Source organism: Rousettus aegyptiacus, unplaced genomic scaffold, assembly GCF_014176215.1.
Source record: "Rousettus aegyptiacus isolate mRouAeg1 unplaced genomic scaffold, mRouAeg1.p scaffold_m13_p_6, whole genome shotgun sequence".
Lineage (NCBI taxonomy): Eukaryota > Metazoa > Chordata > Mammalia > Chiroptera > Pteropodidae > Rousettus > Rousettus aegyptiacus.
The window spans coordinates 17,494,789-17,519,794 of record NW_023416309.1 but is presented as its reverse complement, the minus strand read 5'-3'; the positions used below and the strand labels follow the sequence as shown (position 1 = coordinate 17,519,794).

Here is a 25,006-nt window from a genome sequence, read left to right as displayed (position 1 = left end):
CCTGGTCGGACCACCCGCCTGTCGCCCCCCGGGCTTCACTGCGGCGCTAAGGCTGCATTTCCAAGGGGATGCGAGCCACAAGCGAACGTTTCCGTCTGCAGGTCCGGCTGGGTTAACTAACACACCTGACCTCTCCCCTTTCCTCTTTACAAACTCACAGGGAATCAAAAGAATTTAGAAATCCTGAAGTATTTAACAGTAGGCAGTAACTACTGAAATTAGCCCAAATCACAGCGTTTAGACTAGTAATATACTGATTTATAAAAAGCAATAAAGAACGATGTCACTAATCAAGGGGAAGAGGTGTCCTACACAAAGCTAGCATTTTCTCATTTCAGGGAGATAAAAGCCCTCAAAGTCAGATGACATTAGGTTTAAGTTATATATCATTTTGGGGAAAATGAGCTATTACCTAGTTAGATCAACAACTGTTAAGAGGGTGGCTAAACTAGAAATAGACCGAGATATTTCAAGAAAACGGGGTGATACATTTTTCATCACTTTGGCCATTATAAAGTCTTATTATGTTTCTTCTTTTGGTGTTTATTGTGTGATGATCATGTGTGAATAACATGGATAAAACATTTGCACAGTTGAAAGAATCATTATGCAATGAACACCGGGGTAAGTACCACCAGATCGAGTTAGCACGGGGCAGCGCCAGCCATTCTCCTGGAAAACGCCCCTAGCCACACTCACAATCCCCCTACAGGTAAATAGTATTCTAATTTACACGTGAATCGTTTCCTTGATTTTCTGTGTTGCTGCTACTCAAATATGTTACTGCCACTAAACAATGTAGTTGGGTTTTGCCTGTTTATAAACGTTCCACACATGGAATAACGCTACAAACTTAGTTACTTGTTTCCTTTGCTCTACATCATCCACGTGCATGTTTCCAGGTTGGGATATTTCCAGGTTGTACATACATCCTGGTGTAAGGGAGTCTCTAGGTCATATAATTAAGAATAGAATTACTAGGAAATCAGGTATGCCTTTCTTTGAATTTGCTAGATATGCCAAACTGTTTTCAAACTCTTCTCAAAATTTACACTATCAGCAATACAGTCTTTAACTCCCTATTCTAATGCTCAGAATTGAGAGAATTTTTCATTTCAGTCTTGTGGGAAGGTGATAGTACGGTGGGTTCATTTCATTTTTATATCTGATGACATTGAGCACTTTCCTCGTTTACTATTTGGAGGTTCACTTTACAAAGAAACTTCTTTATTTTTCTATTGACTTTTTCTTATTGGCTTGTAAGTTACTCAATATTCTACATAATAGTTTGGTGTCAAGTATGTGTTGCCAGGACCTTCTGGCTAATATTTTCTTTTTGTGGAGATCTTTCGTACATTTGTAATTTTCTTATAGTTGAAGTTATGGTTTATGCTTTGGTGTCTTAAGAAATCCTCCCTAGCCCAAGGTCATGAAAATACTCTTAGAGTTACATAAGTTAGCCTTTTATATTTAGGCCTGCTTTTGCACCCAAAATTGATTTTAGTGACTGGCATGAGATAGGGTCAAATTTCATATTTCCTATATTATTCCATTAACCTTTCGCCATTGATCTTCCATGCCCATTCCTGTATCAATGAGTGCATATGTACTTTATCTCCATTTTGCAGATGTAACTAACTTCAGAAAGGTTAAATGACTTATGTAAAGTCACAGAACTACTGAGAGCCAGAATTTGACTACAAAACTAGGGTCCATTTTCATAATCTCGAACTATATCTGAGGTTTATAGTGTCTCGAGGATTCTAAAACTCCTAACAAGTCTAATCCCTTCTACCATGTTACTGTTAAACATTGAAATACGACTAACTTGTTCATGAGGAGGAAAAGGAATCAGGATGCAGCAAGAAGAGTTCAGGAAGCAGGAACTCTGAACTGATTCAGGAATGGACTACACTGTCATCAAATCTTGGGTTTATACTATAAGAAAGATCTTATTAGGCTAATGGTGCTTTTGATCTGAAACTGAACAAAGTGAGTGCCCAAAACATTCATGATTAGTGGCCATTGCTGTCTTAGTCCTTGACATGAATAGAATACTTAGACTATACTACTAGCTTTTTGAGTGCTGGGTCTAACTTCCAGCTAACCCTGAGCCTCTAATTCACAGCAGCTTATACACAAATAATGACTTAACTCTTTCAAATAATTAAGTGGCTAGAATCGTGTAATCAAGGCAGGCTCATAAATGACAGGAAATATAGATACTCCTCAGGTTCTTCTTCCATAGGGCTTTACTTCACACGACGCACAAATCTGTGAAGCAGCAACCACTGACTAAACCAAAAAAAAAATGTCTTACTCATGTTATTCCTGGAAACTGAAATCATCTTAGATTCCTTTCTGTTATATAACGTCAGCACTCTTTGGTTTCAGCTTGAGAGCATTATCAATCAATATTTCACTTATCACTACTAGAAAAATGCTGGACAACCCTGAACTTTTTATTTGGTATTAATAATTGACACAGTAAGGTCTAACAGCAGAAAACAATTTATTTAATAAAAACTTTAATAATTTTTTTAAAATGTGAGGTAGAAGCAATTGAGAAATGAGATTTCCCCCTAGACGATGGATACACTGAGGTTAAAATCGGTCACCATATACATAATTAAGTACTTTGAGGTAATTCTGTTTTACATAACATCTTTATACAAAGAGAAAAAAAATGAGTAATGCCCCAAACAAATAGGCATATAAACGTAAATAGGTACAAACAAGGATATACCTTTTTGTCGTCAATTCAGAAAACAAAAGTTCCTCTCTAAAAAAGAGTAAGAATTATTCTTTTACATCAAAATCTACTCTAGAATACTGAAAATAAGTGGGAGAGCAAGAAAGAATTAGAATTTGGAAATAATCAATTTATAAGTACTAATTTAAAAGACTAGGTTTAAAGTGAAAACATATCTGACATCAGAAAGCAAAAGTCAGAGGGGAGAACCAGCAAAATGGCTTTTGGACCAGGGAACTCAAAATATAGAAAAGACACATCTATGTTCTTAGCACCACAAGATGGTGTTTAAATAATAAAAACAAACCAACTGTCTTTACCTAAGTTTCAAGAAATAAAATGATAAAAATCATTCATCCTGAAAATTTAAACCTAAAAAGTTTAAACCTCAGATCCAAAAGTTAATCAATCCATTTTTAAAGCTAGTAAATATTTATCAAATTCTTTCTAGGTCACACTAAAACACATTTATAGTACCTATAAATTGAGACTTCAGTTTTGGGTATACCTGTACTGAAAAAAATAAATACTGTGTTAAATTTTGAATGGTGATAGAACTTTATGTTTAACAAGATTATATCAAAAAAATAAAAAATAAAAAACTCTACAAAAAAACCAAAAACCTAGTACTCTGAACAGAGTAATTTGCATTATTTCATACCCTTGGGATAAAAGTTATCTCGACAACCTAACCAGGCACTGATTTTACAGCATGTCCAAATTACAAATAATAGAAAATAGAAATCACTGCACTAGTATGAAAAAAAGCAAGAAAAAGTGTTTTATCTTCTTTGAAAATCACCCAATATGTGACAAAGACTTTCATGTTCTCCTGATGGAAGATCAATAATATAAAATAAATTAAGGAAGATATTTTTAACACAATATGGAATCACATAAAAAACATTTATGACATTATTATTTAAGATTTCATAATTTGGTTTACAGGACTGTTAAAATATTATGATTTTTATGGCATTCTATGGATAATAATGTACTTAAGCAATAAGGTTTATTTATGTTAACCTAACATCTTCATAAAAAATTTTAAGATGATCTATTTTTAATATAAACTACAATATGACAAGGAACAATTCTCCATTTTTAAATATAATGCTTTGTCCTAAATTTAAAAAGGAAAGTTATATATTGGAGTGAGGAACCAGAAGGGATAACCAGTATTCCTAGATGTGTTCTAGGAAACATGTACTCTGTTCCCAGAGCAACAGATCAAGTCCCTTTTTAATTCCTTTCTCACTTCACAAACTATCCTTCTCCATCAACTTCATTATTTTACTTTTTACTTAAAATTACTTCCTGTGAATTGTTTTCTCTCTCTCCTTTGTAACCAGACCTTTGAAATATGCCCATGGAATGAATACGCAAAAAACAGTTTTAAGTTATACAAGTTCATCAAGTACTCAAATTAGCACAAACATGACAATATATAAAACAAAAAGGATATTAATTTTTCTGAGTTTAGATGATAAAGTAGCTTCTCCAATGGAGGATAGCAGTATAGGGAGGGCACACATCCCAGGAGAATCAGTTTATGTTTGGCTCTGGTTATAGCAACATTAAGACGTCGCCAATCTTTCAAGAGTTCACCAGGCTGAAAGAAATATAATTTTCAATTATTTGAGTTTTCTTATATATTTGAGTTTGTACTGGCAAAGACTACAGTTTGTCTTCAACTTTTATTACTTTCAAAAACATATATTGCAAAAAGATTCATCAACACATTTAAAAATCCAGACAGTTAGAAAACTTGACCACAATGCCAATTTCAAATATTTTATCTTGGGTTAATATCCTAGTCACAATTTAAAATTATTAAATACTTATAATAAAAATTAAAAAGTAGAGTTATCTCCACTCATTGTAGCATTGTTTGTAACAGTAATAAAAACAATAGAAGATCCAGGGGAATAGTTAAATATACCATGACACGTATATACAACAGAAAATTATGCAACTGTAGGAACAGAATGAAATATCTATGTGTTGACATGGAAAGATATCCAAGCTATTTTAACAAGTGGAAAAAGCGAAGTCCAGAATAGTGTACATATTACCTTTTACGTTAAAAAGGAGGGAACTATGAATACTGATTCATATCTCTTTGTATATGCATAGGAAACTCTAAAAGTTTATCCAAACAAACAAAAATGTAATTATCTGTGAGGATAAGAACAGTAGAAAAAAAAATAGAGTAGAAGGGAGGCTTTTTACTGTGTATATATTTAAAAGCATATGGCGGTATCACAATCAAGAAAAATGAATCAAGAAGTAAAAATGCAAAAAAAAAAAAAAAAAAACCCAAAAAAACAAAACTTGGAATTATCTACAAATCTGAAAGTATATGTAAGGAAGACTTTATATTTAAAATTCCCCAAAAGCAATAGCCAAGAGGTGGAAACAACCCAAATATCTGTTGCTGAATGAATGGATAAACAAAATATTCCTTTGCACATATATACATGCAAAGGAATATTATTTGCATATACCTTTACAAAGAGGAATGTTATTTGTATATACAGGCAAAGGAATATTATTCAGCCTTTGAAAGGAAGTTCTGGCACACGCATGCTACCATATGGATGAACCTTGATGACATTATGCTAAGTGAAATAAGCCAGTAACAAAAGGACAAATACTGTATGCTTCCACTTATTTAAGGTACCTAGGAGTCAAATTCATAGAGACAGAAAGCAGAATGTTGGTTGCCAGGGGCTGGAAGAAGGAAATTAGGGATTTGTTATTCATGGGTACAGTTTCAATTTTGCAAAAAGAAAAAGTTCTGGAGATCTATTGTGCAATATTGTGAATATACATAACACTACTGAACTGTACACTTAAAAAATAGTTAAGATAGTAAATTTTATATTCTGCGGTTTTATCACAATTTTTTTTTGAGAGGAAAAAAATTTGTCCCACATAAATAAGCAGAAAATACAATTAACTCACAGTTCCATCTTTATTACTTCTAACAAAAGATACTAGAATGATACTTTTGTCTCTTCCTTGGTATTTGTCTACTGTATTAACTTCAACCATCCCAACAGAAGAATGTGCCAATAAATCATTGATGATCTTTAATTGCTGCCTGTATGGTGCAATGATACCAATATCCAAGGGATTACATCCAGCCTAAACAGAAAAGGACACAATTTAAAATGAAAAATCCTCAAATTAGCCAACCAGTTTGCTTAGGACCACTTTTGTTATTAAGCTTTACTAAATTTATTAAAGTCAATGTTTACTATCTAATGTGCCCAACTGATATTTATAACAGACATCCCTATTGCAAGGAGTAAATACAATTATTGAATTTGCTCTAAATCTACACCCACATTTTGTGAGATGAAATAAATTCTTCAGACAATTGTTCCCTTGATATTAGAGGTTTGTCGTGGTATAACTGTTTTCATGACACTAGAACAGTGCTGTCATACAAAAATGTATGAAGAAATACCGTTCACTTTCTGCTACTCCTTAAACTGAAGTTCCTAACCCCCAATCACAGCACCACAATGACACCGTCAGAATTATCTGATACTACAAAAAGTTACCTTAAATGGAAACCCAAAATGCCGTTATAAAAATTATGTCTGAGTTAAGTTTTCTCAAAATAAAACAAAAACAATCAGGCTTCGGTCCTCTTATCTTAACAAACTAGGGTTAATGCTAATCGTAAATTCCTTGAATTCTAACATTCTATTACTCTGCACTAATATTAATTCTATTACTCTACTAATATTAATTAGCCCTTAAAATTAAATTCTAAATTACCTTAATAAAAATTGAGGTCAGGAAAACTATGAGTTTGGCTTCTGTTATATTGCTCACACCGCCCTTTTCAACTTGTTCTGGTGCTGGAACCTAAACAGGAAAATATGCATCCTGCTTGTAAAACAATCTCTAGAGTTAAGAGCACTATCAATACACGGGTAGCCATAAAGACTACACTACCAGTTGTAGGGACAGATAAAAAATATCTTCATCTTAAAAGTTGAATATAAAAGAATTAACAAAAATGAACGAGACTCTTTACTTTTAGAAAGCCACCCAGAGGTAACAATCTTATATATGCTACTATTCGGACTGAAATCTCTATGAAAGCCAACCGCAGCTTGGGATTTACATACTTTACTTTGTTATCCCCCATTTTAAAGAGTCAAAAGCCAAAAAGAAAAAAAAGAAAACAAACAAAAAGAGTCAAAAGCCAGAAAAGAAAAGTAACTTGCCCGATGCCTCACAATAAATCATGGAACTAGGACTCAAACTTAGATCTAGCTCTAGTATCTGTGTTCTTTCTGTTTCTTCGTTGCCTTTTATACAAATAATGGAACAGATAAAGTTCCCCAGGCTCTACTATACCTGGTAAAACTCTCCAAGGACTATTTTGCTCCTACGTTATCCCTAAGTAACCTTGATTATTTTTAATACAGCTTATTTGGAATCCTGATGCTAAGAAAAGGAAACCTGAATAACAAAAATAAAGAATCTGAGCAGTCGTTTGTGAGGTAAGTAATTGTAAATTATAACCAATAAATTGGAATTGCGATATATAAAAGCAGTAATTGTGAGATCAGTTTATCGAATTTAATTTCCCGGAGCCTGCCTGCCCCTCGGTGAAAACCGAATAGATTTAAATTATAGGATGAAAGGAGAAAAATTTTTTTAAAGTGTGTTTGTTTGTTTTTTACCTTGTCTGTATTAAGAAAACAAACAGGATTGTTTGGCTCAAATACTCCAATCAGCCAAGGATTTTCAGAATAATCAGCATAAAATTCCAGTTCCAGCTTTACATCTTTAAAGTTAGGTAGGTTTATCACTGCATTGGCCATTTTGTCTGATCCACACTCCAGCTTTCCTTCATATGTCAGTTTATTACTTAAGGACATAATTTTACTAAGAAAATCACAAAAATAATTTTAGTTTTGGTAGATTAAAAAAAACAAAACATAAAAATCACTCACAGTTGATGCTGTTACAAATACCTGTTCATTCTGTACTGCACGGTTAACTGTACAACAGCATTTTTATTCTGCTCCAGCCTCTTGAATAAGCTTTCACTCATGCCAAGGGCTCTGTCAACACAAATTCAGGCTTATCAGTGTACTGTAACTGTCGCTTAAAAATAATCTAGTTTAAAATTAAAACTTCAGGGTCTGCTTACCTTGCTTCTCGGTTTAGCACCAGAGGAGGAAGCTGCTGATGATCCCCCACCAGCACAAATCTCCGTGAAAAAAAAAGTGGCCCTAAGCAAACTGGTTGGCTAATTTGAGAAGCTTCATCCACAATACAAAAATCAAAAACTTTACGAGAAAATATTGGATGGTTTATTCCCATACATGTAGTTGCGACTATAAGCTAAAAACAAATAAAATAGATCAGTTATTTAACATTTCCAAGAAATATAACTTGTTCTTCCCTGTTTTGAAATTAAAAGATCAAAAGTTTTTTGTCCCCAATAACAAGAATTCCCCAATATCATTTAATTCTGAAACACATATAGCATGCAAAAAAAAAATTTTTTTTTTTACTACAAGTTGAAAAAAAATCAAGTAAAATTTCCAGACACTTTTAACAATGCTCAGATTTGGATCGTTCCAAATAGAAATCTAAAACACTCAAGAGGCAGAAAGTTAATAAAATTTTTCTTTAAATGTCAAGTAGGACTTCACTTCTGGGAAGATGAAGTACTTTTTCTTACTTCTCCCACAGAGTACGACTAAAAACTCTGGCCATAAGACTAACAAAAGAAATCTGAAAGGTGTAGAGAAGGTTGGCAAACTAGGAACCCTGGAACCCAAGGAACAGCATAATAGTTTATTCCCTAAGTTTTCTTTTTGCTTCATATATCCCAGATTTGGAAGCTAGCAAGCCAAGAACACCAATGGATACAGACCAATAAAAGTTCCAACAAAAGCCAAAAGAACAGGAAAGAGAAAGCCTAGTAGGCAGAAAACTTTATACAAGAATCACTCTACTCTAGCCAAATACCATAGAAAAAAGTGTGACCTGCCATAACCAATGCCAGCAGAAGCAGAATGGGGAAACTACACTGCAACTGTCGTAAAGCTATAAGGCTCCCTAATACCCTACAGGGTAGTGTTAGAGAAGGCCAAGTAGGGGGCCAGGACTTTCGTCCTTGCTGACTGGTAGGTAATAAGGCTCCACCCACAATCCCAGTGGAAACTGCTTGGGGAGCCTAGACTTCCCTTACCCAGCAGTAATGAGGAGCCAATACCTGGTGTATTAAAAGAGGCCAAATAGGAAACCAGGACTTCAAGTCCTACCTGCTAGCAATGAGGTGGTATACCTACTCTTGCCCTACTGGAGTAGTGTCAAAGGAAGTGAGCTAAAACAGAAGTTTTAAATATCATAATACAAAAATGCTTAGGATCATCAAAAATCACTCAAGCTAAATGGAAAAAGACAATCAAGAGATGCCAACACCAAGATTACAGTGATGTTAGAATTATATGACAAAGATTTTAAAGCAGCATGATAAAAATGTTTCAGTGAACAATTACGAACACAGCTGAATCAAATGAAAACACACAAAGTCTCAACAAAATAGAAGGTCTCAGCAAAGATAAAAGAACCAAATGGAAATATTAGAACTGAAACTACAATAACCAAATTTTTAAAAAAACAGAATAGGCTCAACAATGGGACAGAGAGAATCAGTGAACATAGACATAGAAAAGTAGAAACTATTGCAGGTGGGGCTAGGTAAAAAAGGGGGAGGAATTAAGAAGTATAAATTGGCAGTTACAAAATAGTCCTGGGATATAAAGTAGATCATAGGGAATCTAGTCAGTAATATTGTAATATCTGTCTATGGTACCAGGTGGGTACCAGACTCATAGGGGGAAATACTTCATAAGTTATATAACTATCTAATCATTATGTTGTACAGCTGAAATTAATACACTATTGAATGTCAACTGCAATTAAAATTTTTGATTTTTAAGAAAAATAGAAATTATAGCCTAAGAAAATATTGAAAAAAATAATAAACAAGCCTCATGGACCCGTGAAACATAACAAAAGATCTAATGTTTGTGTCCTTACAGTCCTAGAAGAGGGAGGAAACTACTAGAAGAAATAATGGTTAAAAATGTCCCAAGTCTGCAAAGAGACATTAAATCTACAGATTCATTAAGCTGAGAAAAAAAAATCTACAGGACACATTATAATTAAAATTCTAAAAACTAAAGGAAAGGAAAAAAATCTAGACAGTAGCCTGAAAAAACCATTACCTTGTTATAGGAGAAAAACATTCTAATTCAAATGTCAGCATATTTCTCATCAGAAACCATAAAAGGCAGGAGATTTTTCTAGGACTAAAAGAAACGATTAGCCCAGAATCTTATAACTAACAAAACTATCCTTCAGAAAGGAAGGGGAAATTGAGATACTCTCAAAGTGAAGGAAAACGAAGAGATTTTTTGCCAGCTGACCTACCACCCTAAAAGGGTGGCCAAAGGCAGTTCTCTAAATAGAAAGGAAATGGTGAAAGATGGAAACTCAGAATACTGGAAGGGAAAATAATATATAGTAAGCAAAAATATGGATAAATACAAAATGTTTTCCATCTGCTCCAAATTATGTATGATGGTTGAAGCAAAAATTTTATCTGTCTGATATAGTGCTAAATGTATATAGAAGAAATATTTAAGAGGATTATAAACAGGGGAAAATAAAGAGACATAATTGAAAGTAAAGTTTCTTCACTTATACTAGTAAAATGACAACACCAGTAGACCGTAATTTATGTATATGTAATGTAATAACTAGAGCAACAACTAAAAAAGATATTCAACATGATGCACCAAAACACTGTAGATAAATCAAAATAGAATTTTAAAAGTGTTCAAGTAATCCATAAGGCAGAAAAAATCAGAGCAACAAAAAAATAAAACAGAAAACAAAAAATGACAGACTTAAGCCCTAACATGCATCGGTAAGTGTGATAAATGTAAAAGATCTATATGCCATGTACGTTTTAAAAGATAGAGATTAAAGATAACAAGTAAAAACAAAAAAACAAACAAAAAACAGACTAGCATAGTAGATAAAAAACATGACTGAGCTATACAATTTCTACAAGGAAGTCACTTGAAATTTAATGACATAGGCATGCTGAAAGTGAAAGGATGGAGTCCCATATCAATCGATTTTCATTTGTTGAATGATTCTGGCATAATGGGAAAAAAATCCCACCATTTGTCCATGGTATATAAACTTTTTAATATGCTGCTGAATTTTGTGAGTATAGTATTGAGAATTTTTACCATTCAAATATACCCAACTGATTTTTTAACACAGGTGAAAAAGCAAGTCAGTAGAGGAATGAAAAGTTTTTTCAAGAAGTGGTGCCATAGCAACTGGACATCAACAGGTGAAAAAAATGAACCTTGAACTAAATCTGACACCTTATACAAAAATAAACTGGTCACAGACTTAAATGTAAAACATGAAAGTGTAAAACTTTTAGGAAAATGTTACCAACGGGCAAAGGATACACACCATCTCTCTGTATTATTTCTTATAACTGCATATGAATCTATAATTGTTTCAAAATAAAAAGTATAATTTTTTAAAAGTCAACCAAGTATATGTCTTAGCCACTTCAAAATTTTTCACTATTTGGCATAGATATTAGACAAAGGAGTTGAAGGAACGGTCTATAAAATCTAATTTATTTTAGATGATCTTTTTAAAGACAAAAATACTAGTTAAGACTTGCCAATAAAAACATAGACATTAAATAATAAAATGTAAATTAGGTTCTATATCAAAGCCTAGAAATATCAAGCGCCTTTGCTTATAATTCGAACTCACTAAAAAATCCTGGTTAACAGTTTTCTAGAGTGTGATAGTGTAATATAACAAGAAATACATATTTGGTCTTCTTCCTGGTTCTTGGCAGAGCTTCTAAGCCCCTTAGAATTTCCTGAGTGGTAAGAGTGTGAGGAACATCTTTTGCTATTCATAAGCATCCCTTTCAACCAAACCAGAGTTTACAGCAATGAGGAGACTGAGAAAGGGAACTGGTTATCAGAGGAACCATGTGATTAGAGGGTTAGAACTTTCAGCTCTACCCACCCCTCTACTTCCAACAAGGGGAGAGGGGCTGAGCTAATTACCAATAGCCAATTATGAATCATGCCTCCATGATGAAATCTCCATAAAAAAACCCTAAACAAAGGAGTCTGGAGAGCTTTTGGGTTGGTGAACACATACCACTAGGAGGGCAGTTTACCTAGAGCAGGTGAAGAAGTTCCATGCGCCTTTCCCCATATTTTACCCTATGCATCTCTTCCATTTGGCTGTTTCTGAATTGTTTTCTATATAACATAACCAGTAATATAAGTAAAGCACTTTCTTGAGTTCTGTGAGCCATTTAGCAAATTACCAAACCCAAGGAGAGGGTCATGGGAACCATCATTTATAGCTGGTTGTTCAGAAGTACAGACTTCAATTGAGAACTAAAGTGGGGGGGGCATTGTGAGACTAAGCCCCTAACCTGCGGGCTCTGCACTAACTCCAGGTAGTTAGTATCAGAAGTGTTTTGAGTAGAAACAGTCTTCCTGTACTAGGATATTACCTTTACTGGGTTCCCTGAATAATCAACCAAAACCTCATTTCAGTTCTGAAGCAAAGAGCAAACAATAAATTAGTAAACTGTGGTTTATATGAATTAATCACGTGCAAATTTGGTCAATTCAACTGAATTTCCCAAAGTGCCATTTCTCCCCTCGTTTTGGCTACAGAAATTACTGTCAGCATTATTATACCATACTTGTACTTACCTGATTACTGTAAAGTTCTTCTAAAAGAGCTAAAGATTTAATGGACTTTGATCTGCAAATTTCCTCCTCTGTAAATTTCTGGATATCTGGATGTACCTTCTGAGTATGACCCAAGCGCAAAAATCCTATTTTAAATTTTGCTAACTTCAAAAGAATATTGTCAACAGCAGAGTGTGTATAACTGGTCAACAAAACACTAAAGCCACAGGCATAGAGAATTCTTACCTAGTAATAAATAAAAGAAAGGAAAACAGCATTAGTTTTAATTCTAGACAATTTTTAACATGCTTATATTTTTGTAAAAGAATAAGAAAACTTTATACAAAGCATATCTAAGAGCTGAGCCAAGTATACTGTATTTAAAATTATAATGCCAAAATGTTTTATGAAAACATGGCATTATCACATTATTAATGACGTTAACATTATTAGTGATAATAAAATTGAGTACCTATGAACTTTGATGAGTGCCTGGCACACAGTATCGATCAATATTTGCTGCCATCATTATAATTATTGTAAGGCTGCTCAGAAATTTACTAATACAAAACAATCCAAGAAAAATCTATTTCAATCAAAATTTTAAAAAATTTATTTTTTAAAGGCAAGGAAAACATACCATGATACATATACCACCAACAGAAAGAGATGTTACACAATCTAAAATGGTAGAAATCTGCAATCTGATTACAACTATTTATGATTTAGCTTTTATATTTATTTCTCATGTCATTCTAGAAAGTTAATTTGAAATGAAGACATTTCGATTGAAAATTCAGCCCTTTTGATATCAAACATTACATTCTCCGAACTACGGAGAAACTGATTTAAATATTTAGTTTCTAAGCAAAAGAATAATAACCTTACAAGAGTGCATATTGTAGTTGTCTTTCCTGTTCCAGGCATACCCACGATGAGGGTGTAGTCTTTTGAAAGAAGTACCTTTTTCATTGCTTGCCTCTGAGGCTTATTCAAACCTACATTTGAATTTTAAAATAACAACAACAAAATGTTGAATTTCAATGAGCAAATTACAAGAAAAGCAACTTCTATTCAAGTCTTCAACACATCTTTTCAAAGAAAATATGATGAAGTTAAAGGATATATGTAAACTACTTCCAAAGAGATTTAGTCTAAAAACTGTAACTGTGTATTAATTATGAAAACATTAGACTATAATATAGATTAAATTATAAATAGAACCAGGAAAAATAAATGAAAGCAGACATGCTATGTTGATTATAGCATACCTTTTAGAATGCAGGCAACTGTATCCTTTGCATCATGTGGAAGAACAGAACTGAGGTAAGAGATAAACTGAGGTTCACGAAAGTCAATGATTAAATCTCGAAGTTTTTGGCTAAAAAGAAAAAAAATGTTTTAAGTAATATTCCTTAGGAAAGTGAGGTAAAATTCAGATTCATTTACTGTTACAAACCTGGTATTAGTATTTTTCATCAATTTAGAAAGATTTCCTAATGGAGTATCTATACCACAATTTTTTTCTTCCTGGTCCACTCTGAACAAAGTTGATTCTGGGAGCACTGACAAGTTCCTAAAACAGCAGAACAGATGTACATGGATGTTTTTCATTTAACAGTCAGTTGGTCTGTATAAGAAATGTGTTGCTAAAAGAGTAAACGGGTCAGAATAACTGTTAAAATGGGTATCAGTCCCTAATTCATACTTGCCAATCAAAGACAGCACAGGACCCTGGACTTATGGGAAAAGGGAGAAGGGGAGGGCACAAGGCACCAAGGTCAAAGAAGTTACTATTTAGGAACCTATGTTTGCTGACAATTCACTTGGCCTTGAAATCTAACCTGGACTTACCACTCACAGAAGGATCCTGGGCACATGGCTCCTTCCTCCTCCAACTAAGAATGCAGGTCTCTTTCTTAATGCCTTCTACCACTCCTCTAGCAGCCCCTAAAGCCTTGGTGTCCCTTAGGGTCCCCTCCCAGGTCCTGGGTACTGCTCTTTCTTGTCATTTTCCCTTTGGTCCATGCCTTCATATGGCTATAAATTCCAAGTATATATCTTCAGACCTGACCTCACATTCATTCCTCACCCAAGGTTCAGGTTTGGATATCCAGCAGGTGGCAAGATCTTCCCACTTGGTCAAACACAGGGCTATGAAAGCTCAGTATACTCAAAACTGAACAACTCTTCATTTCTGCTGAACGTGCTGAACCTGATCCTCCTTCTGTGGTCCTGATCTTAGTTAACAGTATTGCATCCACACTGCTGCCTTGATCCTTCCCTCACTCTCAACTTCTTCCCAACTTGCATATCCAATCAGTATCCAAATGCCACCAATTTTACTGTCTACATACTTCTCAAAGTCATTGCAACCTCTCTGCCAAACTGACTCGGCCCTCAATCACTTCTAGCCTGGGCTACGACAACAGTTTCCTGGTTTCTCTGCTCTCAGTTCTACCTCCATTAGTTAACTCTACTCTCCACAGCGTATCCACAGAGAAAAATCATATCTGATTATTATCGTTCTTCTGTTTTAAACTCTTCAATACATTTGAATTAAGTCAAAACTTCTTAATGTGGTATATAAGACCTTCTATAACCTGACCTCTCAAATCACTCCCTTCTTTATCTTTAACAAACCAGAAAAAAAATTACTTGTACCTTCTTGCATACTCCACTTCAACTATATCACACCATCATGCCTTTACTCACCATGTCCCTTCTGCCTGGTACACTCTTTTCACCTTGCTTCACCAAGCTAACTTATTCATCCACAGGATAAAGATCCAGAATGATCTTTCAAAAAGCCTTCCCTGACCCTCCTATTCTAGTGTTAAACCCCATCTATTGGAACATTTGTCACATTAGACTGAAAATATGTTTATACATTTGTCTACCCTTGTCTACCCACAAGACTATAACCCAAGGATTTGCAATGCACTTAATACATGGTAGCCACTAAATAAACACTGCAAGGGATGCAGAGAATCCTAATACACAATACGAATATTGTGGCTCATACTCCCATGTGAAAATCAGACTAGAGTTGGTTAGGGCTTAACTAGGATTACTGATTGGTAGAGAACATGCCTGGTCATTTCCATTAGTTACCCAGAAGTCACTGTATCCCAGTTGTTCATTTCCATCCATTAAGAAATGGTGATGCTTGCCTGCACTTAAATGCAAGGAAGCCTGAGAATACAGGAAGAAGGGAATACAGATATTGGTGAACATGGGTATTAGTCTCTACCACAAAATTTCATAGCAACTATTCTACTATTTACTTAAAATTTATCTTTAAACCAACCCATTTTGTTTTGAGATAAATATACTATATAGCACAATTATAAATGGAAAAAAACATTTCCATGAAAAAATAAATTAATAAAGGAGAACGAAATGGTGAGTGCCCAGAGTACTAAGATAGAGAAATAAGCTTTAAGTTAACATACAGTATCTACCCTGCCTGCCATACACATGATTGTGAGAATTAGATAAGAATATGTCCACAGTGCTATGGAATGTGATGTACTAAACAAAGTTTAGCAGTTTGAAAGGTCCTGAAAACGTTAAACATTAAATCGGCATATGACTCAGCAATTCCACTATGAGATGTCTATACGAGGAAATAAAAATAAAGATGTTCACATAAAAATGGTATGTGAATATTTATAGCAACACTAGCCCTCGAAGTGGAAACAACTCAAATATTTATCAGCTGGTAAATGAACAAAATGTGGTCTATCCATATACCAGACTATTCAGCCACAAAAGGAAACGACATACTAAAAAATGCCGAAACGTGGACGAATCTCATAAACACTAAGCTAAGGAAAAGCAACCAGACAGAAAAGGTCACATACTATACTATATGGTTCTATTTATATGAAATATCAAGAACAGATAAATCCATAGGGATGAAAAGCGATTAGTCATTGTCATGGGCAAGAGGTAAGGCAAGGGAGGAAGTGACTGCTTAAAAGCACAATGTTTCCTTTCAGGGTAATGAAAGTGTCTTGGAACTAGACAGAGGAGATGGCTGCACAACACCATGAACGTACTAAATGCCACTGAGCTGTGCATTTTTAAATGATTAATCATCAATTTTATGTTATGCAAATTTAGCTCAATTTTTAAAAAAGAGAAATGAAGCATTGATACATTTTACTACATGAAGATGAACCTCAAAAACAGTAAGCTAAGTGAAAAAAAGCCAGTTACAAAAGATCACATATAGGATCCCATTTATGTGAAATGTTCAGAACTGGTTAAATCTACCGAGATAGAAAGGAAACTGGTGGTCGTCTAGGTCTTGGGGAGTGACTGCTAAAGGGTACAGGGCTTCTTTCTGGGGTGATGAAAGTGCTCTAAAATTGATTTTGGTGATGGCTGCATAACTCTGTGAATATACTAAACATCACTGGATTTTATACCTTAAGTGACTAGACGGCATGGTATGTGATTTATATATCAATAAGGCTGTTAACACCCTCCAAAGAAATATATCATTACCTATCTAATAAACAGGTTACCGTTGTCATGTTAATCTCCTTCACATAGCCCCTAGACAAAGCAAATAGTGTTCTCTCTTCTCCACTTAAAATAATTCTGTCACCTGCCATTAGATTTGTGATAGGTATGGCGCCATTTTTACGTTGGAAATTATGTAAATATTGTCCATCACAAACTGTCTTTACGTGTTCTCTTCTAATCAGGTTTCCAATGCAGCTGCCACTCTGCTCCCTATGAGAGAGAGAGAGAGAAAGAGAGAGCAAGAGAGAGCGCTTCCATTTATATCACATACATAAATATTGTATTTGCAGTTTTCCACAATTTACCTTTTCATCTGACCCCTGGAAACTCTAACGCTAATACTGAGTCTGTCGTTTTTACATTTTCCACAATCTACACTAAAGTTTTAGAAATGCTAAGGAAACATTCTATCAGCTTGAAAATAATCTCTCACCAATAGACCTCTAGGCAAGTGCTAAGAAGCACCTCCCTTGTTGAACCCACAGGCTAGGACCTCTAAACAACATGAGTGTCGACACCTTGATCTTTGAAGGACACTCCACCTCCTGTGCATAACATTAGAGAAGACAAACTGTAAAAATCTGTTCCCAAACCTGATGTGAAGGAAAAAGTTACCTATTTCCTTCAGTGTTTACACAATATTTTACAATTATTGTTGTTAAAATGGCAAGCAAACTGATAATTCCACTGCTTCTAAGAAATAAGTATTAAGCATTCATAATCTCTCAGGCACAACTATTAAAACACTATACAACTTCAGAAGCTTGCTGACATGTACATTTAATACATTCTCTGTACTTATGTAGTCTATCGATAACTACTTAAACTTTCTCCACTGTTATGTTTCCTGTGTTAAAGTCTAGTATTAAGGAAATAACAATCCAATTATTTCTAAAGCCACATTATCAATAGTCATTCTGGAAAGAAATAAAATGGATGAAAAGTAGCAACTAAACATTACATGAAGAAAAATACTATCAAAGATATACAAAATTGCAACTTTAGAAGTAACCTGTAAAAAAACGAATCTCACAAAATACAAGATTGACCAACTTTAAATTTTTTAAAAACATTAAGTATATACATTAGGCATGTTTCTTGAGTGTGTCACCTCTTTTTCCTCATATGCCCATGAGAGTAAATAACATAGGTTTCCTCTAAATAGAGTAATAAATACTACAAAAATTAATACTAAAAATATAAATTTTTAAATATTAGTATTTAAAATTTTAAGTATAACTTCATTAATTTGTACTAATATACTAAAATTCACCTTATCATATAGTCATTTATACCCTTTTCCCTGATGAAAAAGGATTTACAAATAATTTTTAAAATAAGATTTCTTGAGGCATATTCATCCTACTGAAAATAGCTAACAATGGTGCTTTACTTAGAAACGATTCATTGACAGCCATCTGGACTTGACACGAATATACAGAATTGCATGTCTGTAACATGCTACATAACCTATATCTGTCATGAATTCCAAATGACATCCCACTAACTAAATTATTGAAGTTTTACTGTATTAAATGGACCACTTACATTTCTGAAGAAGGCATTAACCATATATTTTGGTGATTCTTTTTATTATCCTTTGATTGTGACTCCAGGGTTAACATTAGACACCAAAGGCTGAAATACTCTAAATGTGTATGCTTTAGATGCTGGGTTTCTTCTTTTATTTTGGGCAGCATGCCAACTGGGACTGAATTGTCATCCATCTGTTGTTCAACTGCTCTAAATATAAAGTTCCAAGTCAGAGGTGTGCATACAACATTTTACTGGCTGGCTATAAAATGAGGTATTTCTAAAATAAATACACATATATGATGATCATCATAACTTAAAACCACAGCCTCTAATTTTTTAAAAAAGTCATTTCAAGATTTTACAAGTCAAATGGCTTTTTACAAAACAAAATGCATAATAAACTCAATACTTTATTATTTTGCCTTCTGTGACTGTTCCCCTAACAACGAAAAGTTTAGTATGCTCTAGTCTAGTTCATTCCTGTATGCACCAAGCTTTGGTTTTTTATACAACTGCATTTCTCAAACTCATATTTGTAAATCTTGCTCTGTACCATAAGAAAGTCAACATAAAACAAAAAGAATCATGTGGAGTAACAATTTTGCTCACCACTAATTTTTAAATTTTCATATACAATCAAAAATATGATAGCTTACAAAACATTGAAAACAAAACATAGAATTAAAAAAAAAAATAATGTACTGGTACTATAGACCCAGTCTTCCCATGATTAATGGTCCTCTGCCATTTAGAGACCCTTTTGACACAACAGTTTTAAAAGTCCTTTATGTGAATTTTCAGGCTGAATCAGAATTTTGGTTCTGAGTTGATTTTGTTTCCTAGTCTGTATATCTAACTACATGTTTGTGCCCTTCAAAACTTTCACTGGCCTAGGATGGTATAAATACATATTACTATTCATAAGACAGCTAATAAACTTCCCATATGTAAAAAAATAAACATATATATACATGACAAGTCCATTGGATCATATCAAATTGTGTCTGGAACAATCAATTTCCCTGTTATTTTTAAGTACAAAAGGCCTGAAATTAAAATAGCAACTAAGAGGTGAAAGACTTTTTGAAATATCATTTAAGAAAAGTTATACTATATTCAAAATGCCCATACTACATCTTTCTTAACCAGAGTCTTTAAGTCCTAAGATTATTTCATTTCTCCAGAAACAACATGCAGCAAGATGAAAATGTCCACTTCTGGAAAAAGTTTAAAAAGTATTCTGTTATTCCCTAAGGAAACAGGCTAGTTGTAAAATATAAACTGTACTTTTTATTTTTTCCTAGTCCCTTCATTTTAGAAATACTACACACAGGAAAATAACTAAAATGAAATCATCAACGCCAGACCAGTCAACAATGTTAAATGATTCTGAGTTGAGTATATACTTAACTGGAATTAACATTTTTGGAAGATAAAAATACCTGCTATATACAGCACAGTTGCCAACTTGTGAACAATATTTACAGGTTTGCTGTTCATCAATTATTTGTGGCAAAGGAGCAAGGTTTGTCTTTTCCTTTCCAGTAGCAGATTTGTTAATACGGTGAAATAAAGAGAATGCCATCTGGTTTCTTAGCCTTAATAATTCTATGGGAAATAAAAAGGTGGGTGTTTTTTAATATTAGTATTCAAAATTTTAAGTATAACTTCATTAATTTGTACTAATATACTAAAATTCACCTTATCATATAGTCAAGTTTATACCTTTTTCCCTGATGAAAAAGGATTTACAAATAATTTTTAAAATAAGATTTCTTGAGTTTATCATATATCTTTTCCGCTCCATAAGTAAGACTTTCAGATTAAAAACATAAAAAAGTAAAGAACAACATTTGTATTTCTCACTATTCTGTAATAGCCACTATTAACATTTTGGTATAATTCCTTCAATTTTTGTTCACTTAAGTTCTTTCAACTATGTTTCTCATAACTAGTAAATATTGTGAAGCTGATGTTTTATTAGTTGAATGCTAAGGATAAATATAGCTATCTAGAGTATAAGATAGGAAGTTTATTAAAATGAAGTTTTGTATAATAAAACTTTTTAATGTTTTCAGCTATACTGTATACTGCTAACATTCTTTTTAAAGAATATGACTACAAATTACAAACTAGTACTAGGCCTAGTAAGTGCAGTGAGCTACTCTTAGGTATAAATACAGGCATACCTTGTTTCTTGCACTTTGGTTTACTGTACTTCACAGACAGTGCGTTTTTTATAAATTGAAGGTAAAACCCTCTACCAGCAAAAGCGTTATGACTTGCTGAAGGCTCCATGATGTTTAGCATTTTTTAGCAGAAAACTATTTTTAAATAAAGGCATATGTTGTTTTTTTTAGAGAAACACTATTGCACACGTAATCGACTACAGCATCATGTAAACATACTTTTATATGCACTAAGAAACCAAAAATTTGTGACTAGCTGTATTGTGGAACGAAACCTGCAGTACCGCCAAGGTATGCCTGTATGAATCACCAGAAGCTGAAGGAAAAAACAAACAAACAAAACCTAGAAAAGTAAAACTGAGAGAAAAGAGCTCAACCTCTTTTATCAAGATGTTTGGCAGGCACAGGGTACATCTGGCCAGTTCTGAGATAGAGGAGCAGGCCAGCCTCTGGATCAGCTCTTCTCTCTTGACTTAGCAGTGTGTACAGAACAAGCTGTGAAAACATCGTACATTTTGTCAAATAAAACTTTAATTTTCTATTTTTCCATACATGTTTTACAATCAACACATTCTGTAGCTTTAAAATCAAAAGGTCAATGAGCTATTTACATTTTGAAAATAATATGAGCCAAATCAGTAAAGGTAACACATAAATTCAATGTCAAATATTTAATTCCACAAAACATAGTTTATGATTCTCAGTTTTACACAGACAAAAAAAAAAAATCTCAGATTTTTCTTAGAAAATATTTGGGTCTCCAATAAATTAAAGAGGGAAATTAATGAAACATTTTGAAGTTAATAGCCTTCAGACACTATTTTTCCTGTTTAAAATACATGAAATAAACACTAAAATGCATAGTTATACCATAGTTACTGTGACAAATAAATGAGACTAACTCTACAGAGTTCACTGTTTTTTCCAGGCATGCAGTATTATTAGCTATATTAGGTTTATGTGGTGCTCTTCAGAGAAAACATTTAAGACAAGTTAGAAATGGCTCCTTTAGTTTATGAAAACACCTTAGCAGCAAGAGTAAGTCATTTTGTCTTATACAACCTAACAAGCTGATTTGTTTTCCAAGCAATCTCCAAGATTTAAATGTTAAGTGATTTATGAAGGCCCAGGTCTTTAAGGAATAATATACAAAAATATCAAGATCAGTAATTATAATCAACATAAGTATAATGTCAAATTATAATTATATTCTCGTTTTCTAAGCTATATTTAAAATACAATGATTACCCTAAAAAATAAAAAATACATGAATAAACACAATGATTACTTTATAGAAGACAAAAAGCATTATTTGTAGCATAAATGTTAATTATATCTACAAAGTCATCATCATTAAGTACACAAGACACGTTTACAAAAAAAATAAATAAATAAGTTAAATATCATTAATTTTTGTTCTTTTGCTCCCACCAAAAATAGTGGTGCTTATACAATTAACAAGTATAACAGAAATACTGAAGAAATCCCAATAAATAAGTTTTGCCAAGAAAATGCAATCCCAGATACCTCAATGTTCAAAGACATTTATAGAAATACTTATGGTAACCTCAAATATCTACAAAGTAAAATGTGGAAACATTCAGTCTTAGGAAATAATCACACCAAAGTTTGATATTTTAGCTTGATATTCTATATTCCATCTGTAAACATAAGATTTTTATGAAGACCTGTTGCTATAACATTTGAGCTTACAAAGCATATTTTGGGAGGTCTTCTTACAAGCACCCTACTTATGTTCCCTGATACAGCATAAATACAAAATAAAGCTTTATAATATTAAAGTGAACTTGTAAATGACAGGGTAGAGGGGTTATCCAAAACTAACTACCCTTGTGTGTTAAGTTTTTCTCTCAATGAAAACTGAGGCAGAAGGAATAAAGTATATAGGACTCTGCTTGTGAGACTTACAAGGAGAAAATATCTGAAATGATATTTCCTGAATATTATGATAAAAAAGTTGAGTTGAAATTTTACATTATTATTATAATTCAACTACATCACAGGTTAAATAGGTTTTTATGATCAGGTTTAGGGGATCATAACTCCATATTTTTCCTTCAGAAAATATATTTCAAATGATGGATCACTCACTTAGAAACAAACTTTTGGAATAACCCATTTATAAAGTAAAGATCTTCTTTAATTGAAGTTATTTTATAATGTAAGCTTTTTCTGTATTACCAAAGTGAAAAAATTAAATCTTCTAAGAGAAATTTATGTCTTTCCTTGTCCTCAATATCTGTACAAGTCAATGAATAACTATAATTATGTTTTTAATGTTTTCTTGTTTCTTGCAATGAATATACAAGATAAACTCCAACATTTTTTTGACCTTTGTTCTAATCAATTTTTTAAAATACAAACTATTTTATTCTTTTTTAATACTATTTTATTCTTTAAAGTTCTTCTTGCAGCTTCTCTTCCTACAAAGATAAAAATTCCAACTGAACAAAATTAAATACAGTAACATTCTCTGCCTTGAAGGTACTACAAATTAGAGCAGCAGCCTTAGAAGAAAGGTCTTTGAATGTAGATCACTTTAGATGCTGAAATGCTTTTATATTTCTATTCTTTTGAGCATTCAAAAGTGATTTCAGGCAAACTTGTCCTTAAAAAAAAACACAAAAGTAAAAAATTTTTCAGTCTTATTTACACAGAACATTTTTTTTTTTTTTTCAAATCTTTGACTTCAAAAAATAGCTTTTCTTCTATCTTGGCATAATCTTCCTTCCTCAAGAGCCCTTTAGTCTAGCCAAGTCTTTAGTTCATAATTTCAGTCATTTCTGTATTACCAAGTGAAAAATTCAATTCTTCTAATAGGGGAAACTTACTTTTGCTTCTACCTCCAGTATCTGTAAAATCTAATAACAGATGAAACAACAACAAGGTTATCTTACTTTTCATTCCCAAATGGAAAAGCTTTAGTGAAAACTTTTGGTGTTTGGTACACAACTAAGAATGGCGAGAAAGATTTAATAGGAAAGTATTCTTACAGACAACAGTATGGTGGTTACCAGAAAGGAGTAGGGTCACAGAGAGGATGAATGGGTGAGGGGGTCAAATATATGGTGATGGGAGGAAACTAAACTTTTGGTGATGAGCATACAATGCAATATACAGGTGATATATTATAGGACTGTACACTTGAAACTCATACAATGTAATTAACCAATGTTACCCTCCAAAATTAAAATTTTTAAAAAGAGAAAGTCTTTTAAAATCCGACTACACAATTCAGTATTTTGAATCTGAATCTTATTTTATATAAAATCTGCTGAAATAAGTAAAATTCTAAGAGCAAAAGGAAATTTAAGTTATACTGCAAATATTATATTATTTGTTATTCCTTTAATATATATTATTCCATAAAAATATAATAATATTACCATATTTTTGTATTATCTTTGCCTATTTAAAAATGTCTAGAACATACTACAGACTGCCAATGTGGAACTGGGCAGAGGGAATGGAAATAATTAAAAAACAAAATAAAACTTTATGTTAATTACTTTAAGTCACTATAATTAATATAAATTTCAGATAATTTTGAAAGACAACAAAAGATCATATTTACCAAAGAAAAGAAAAAATGATTAAAAAAAATTGAATTTAACATAATGGTGAGACACAGTTCTATATTTCATTTTGATAAAAATAAATATAACCAAATTAATGGTAGGGAATAAAAGAATGAATGATGTTTCCTAATGTGTCTCCTAGATAGATGTTACATGAAAACCATAGTTTCATGGTAAATTAGGTTTAGAAAACACTGGGTTAAACACAGCTAAAATAAATGATATTACTTTAATACTTCTCAGAAACTTTAATAGGCTAATATGTATTATTCAATCTACGAATATATTTGGTTTCCCCAACTTACATGACCAAGGATTTCTTTTTTTAGGAGCATCTGTTTAGACTGGTAGTTCGGCAGCATTAACTTGACAACACTGGCTTACAAGGTCAGCTACTGTATCTCTTTGCTGGAGAAAACTTTGTGCTGTAGCCATATATACATTTAAAAAACAATCTAAGTACTCTGGATGTATCACAAATTGAAAAGTACTATATAAAACTCGAACATTACCTGAATTGAACCAAAATATATAGAGCAGACTACATTGTTTTAAAAAGCAGACTACATGTTTAAACCTATTAAA

At 32.9% G+C, this 25,006-nt stretch overlaps 1 protein-coding gene across 2 annotated transcripts in view; it reads right to left on the bottom strand.

The window, feature by feature from the left end:
• Window positions 1-2,488: 2,488 nt before the first annotated feature.
• DNA2 (DNA replication helicase/nuclease 2) overlaps window positions 2,489-25,006 on the bottom strand; it is a 32,287-nt gene continuing 9,769 nt past the window's right edge. For both annotated transcript variants that reach the window (XM_016127332.2, XM_016127334.2), the window contains 15 exons: window positions 21,200-21,317; window positions 20,076-20,241; window positions 18,646-18,840; window positions 17,077-17,307; window positions 14,021-14,137; window positions 13,833-13,942; window positions 13,450-13,559; window positions 12,583-12,807; window positions 7,935-8,128; window positions 7,756-7,845; window positions 7,462-7,666; window positions 6,545-6,634; window positions 5,720-5,902; window positions 4,218-4,364; window positions 2,489-3,603 (listed from right to left, as the gene is read on the bottom strand). In XM_016127332.2, the coding sequence (XP_015982818.2) occupies window positions 3,535-3,603; window positions 4,218-4,364; window positions 5,720-5,902; window positions 6,545-6,634; window positions 7,462-7,666; window positions 7,756-7,845; window positions 7,935-8,128; window positions 12,583-12,807; window positions 13,450-13,559; window positions 13,833-13,942; window positions 14,021-14,137; window positions 17,077-17,307; window positions 18,646-18,840; window positions 20,076-20,241; window positions 21,200-21,317 (2,250 nt within the window). In that variant the 3' untranslated portion in view covers window positions 2,489-3,534. The remainder of the gene's footprint in view (window positions 3,604-4,217; window positions 4,365-5,719; window positions 5,903-6,544; window positions 6,635-7,461; window positions 7,667-7,755; window positions 7,846-7,934; window positions 8,129-12,582; window positions 12,808-13,449; window positions 13,560-13,832; window positions 13,943-14,020; window positions 14,138-17,076; window positions 17,308-18,645; window positions 18,841-20,075; window positions 20,242-21,199; window positions 21,318-25,006) is intronic.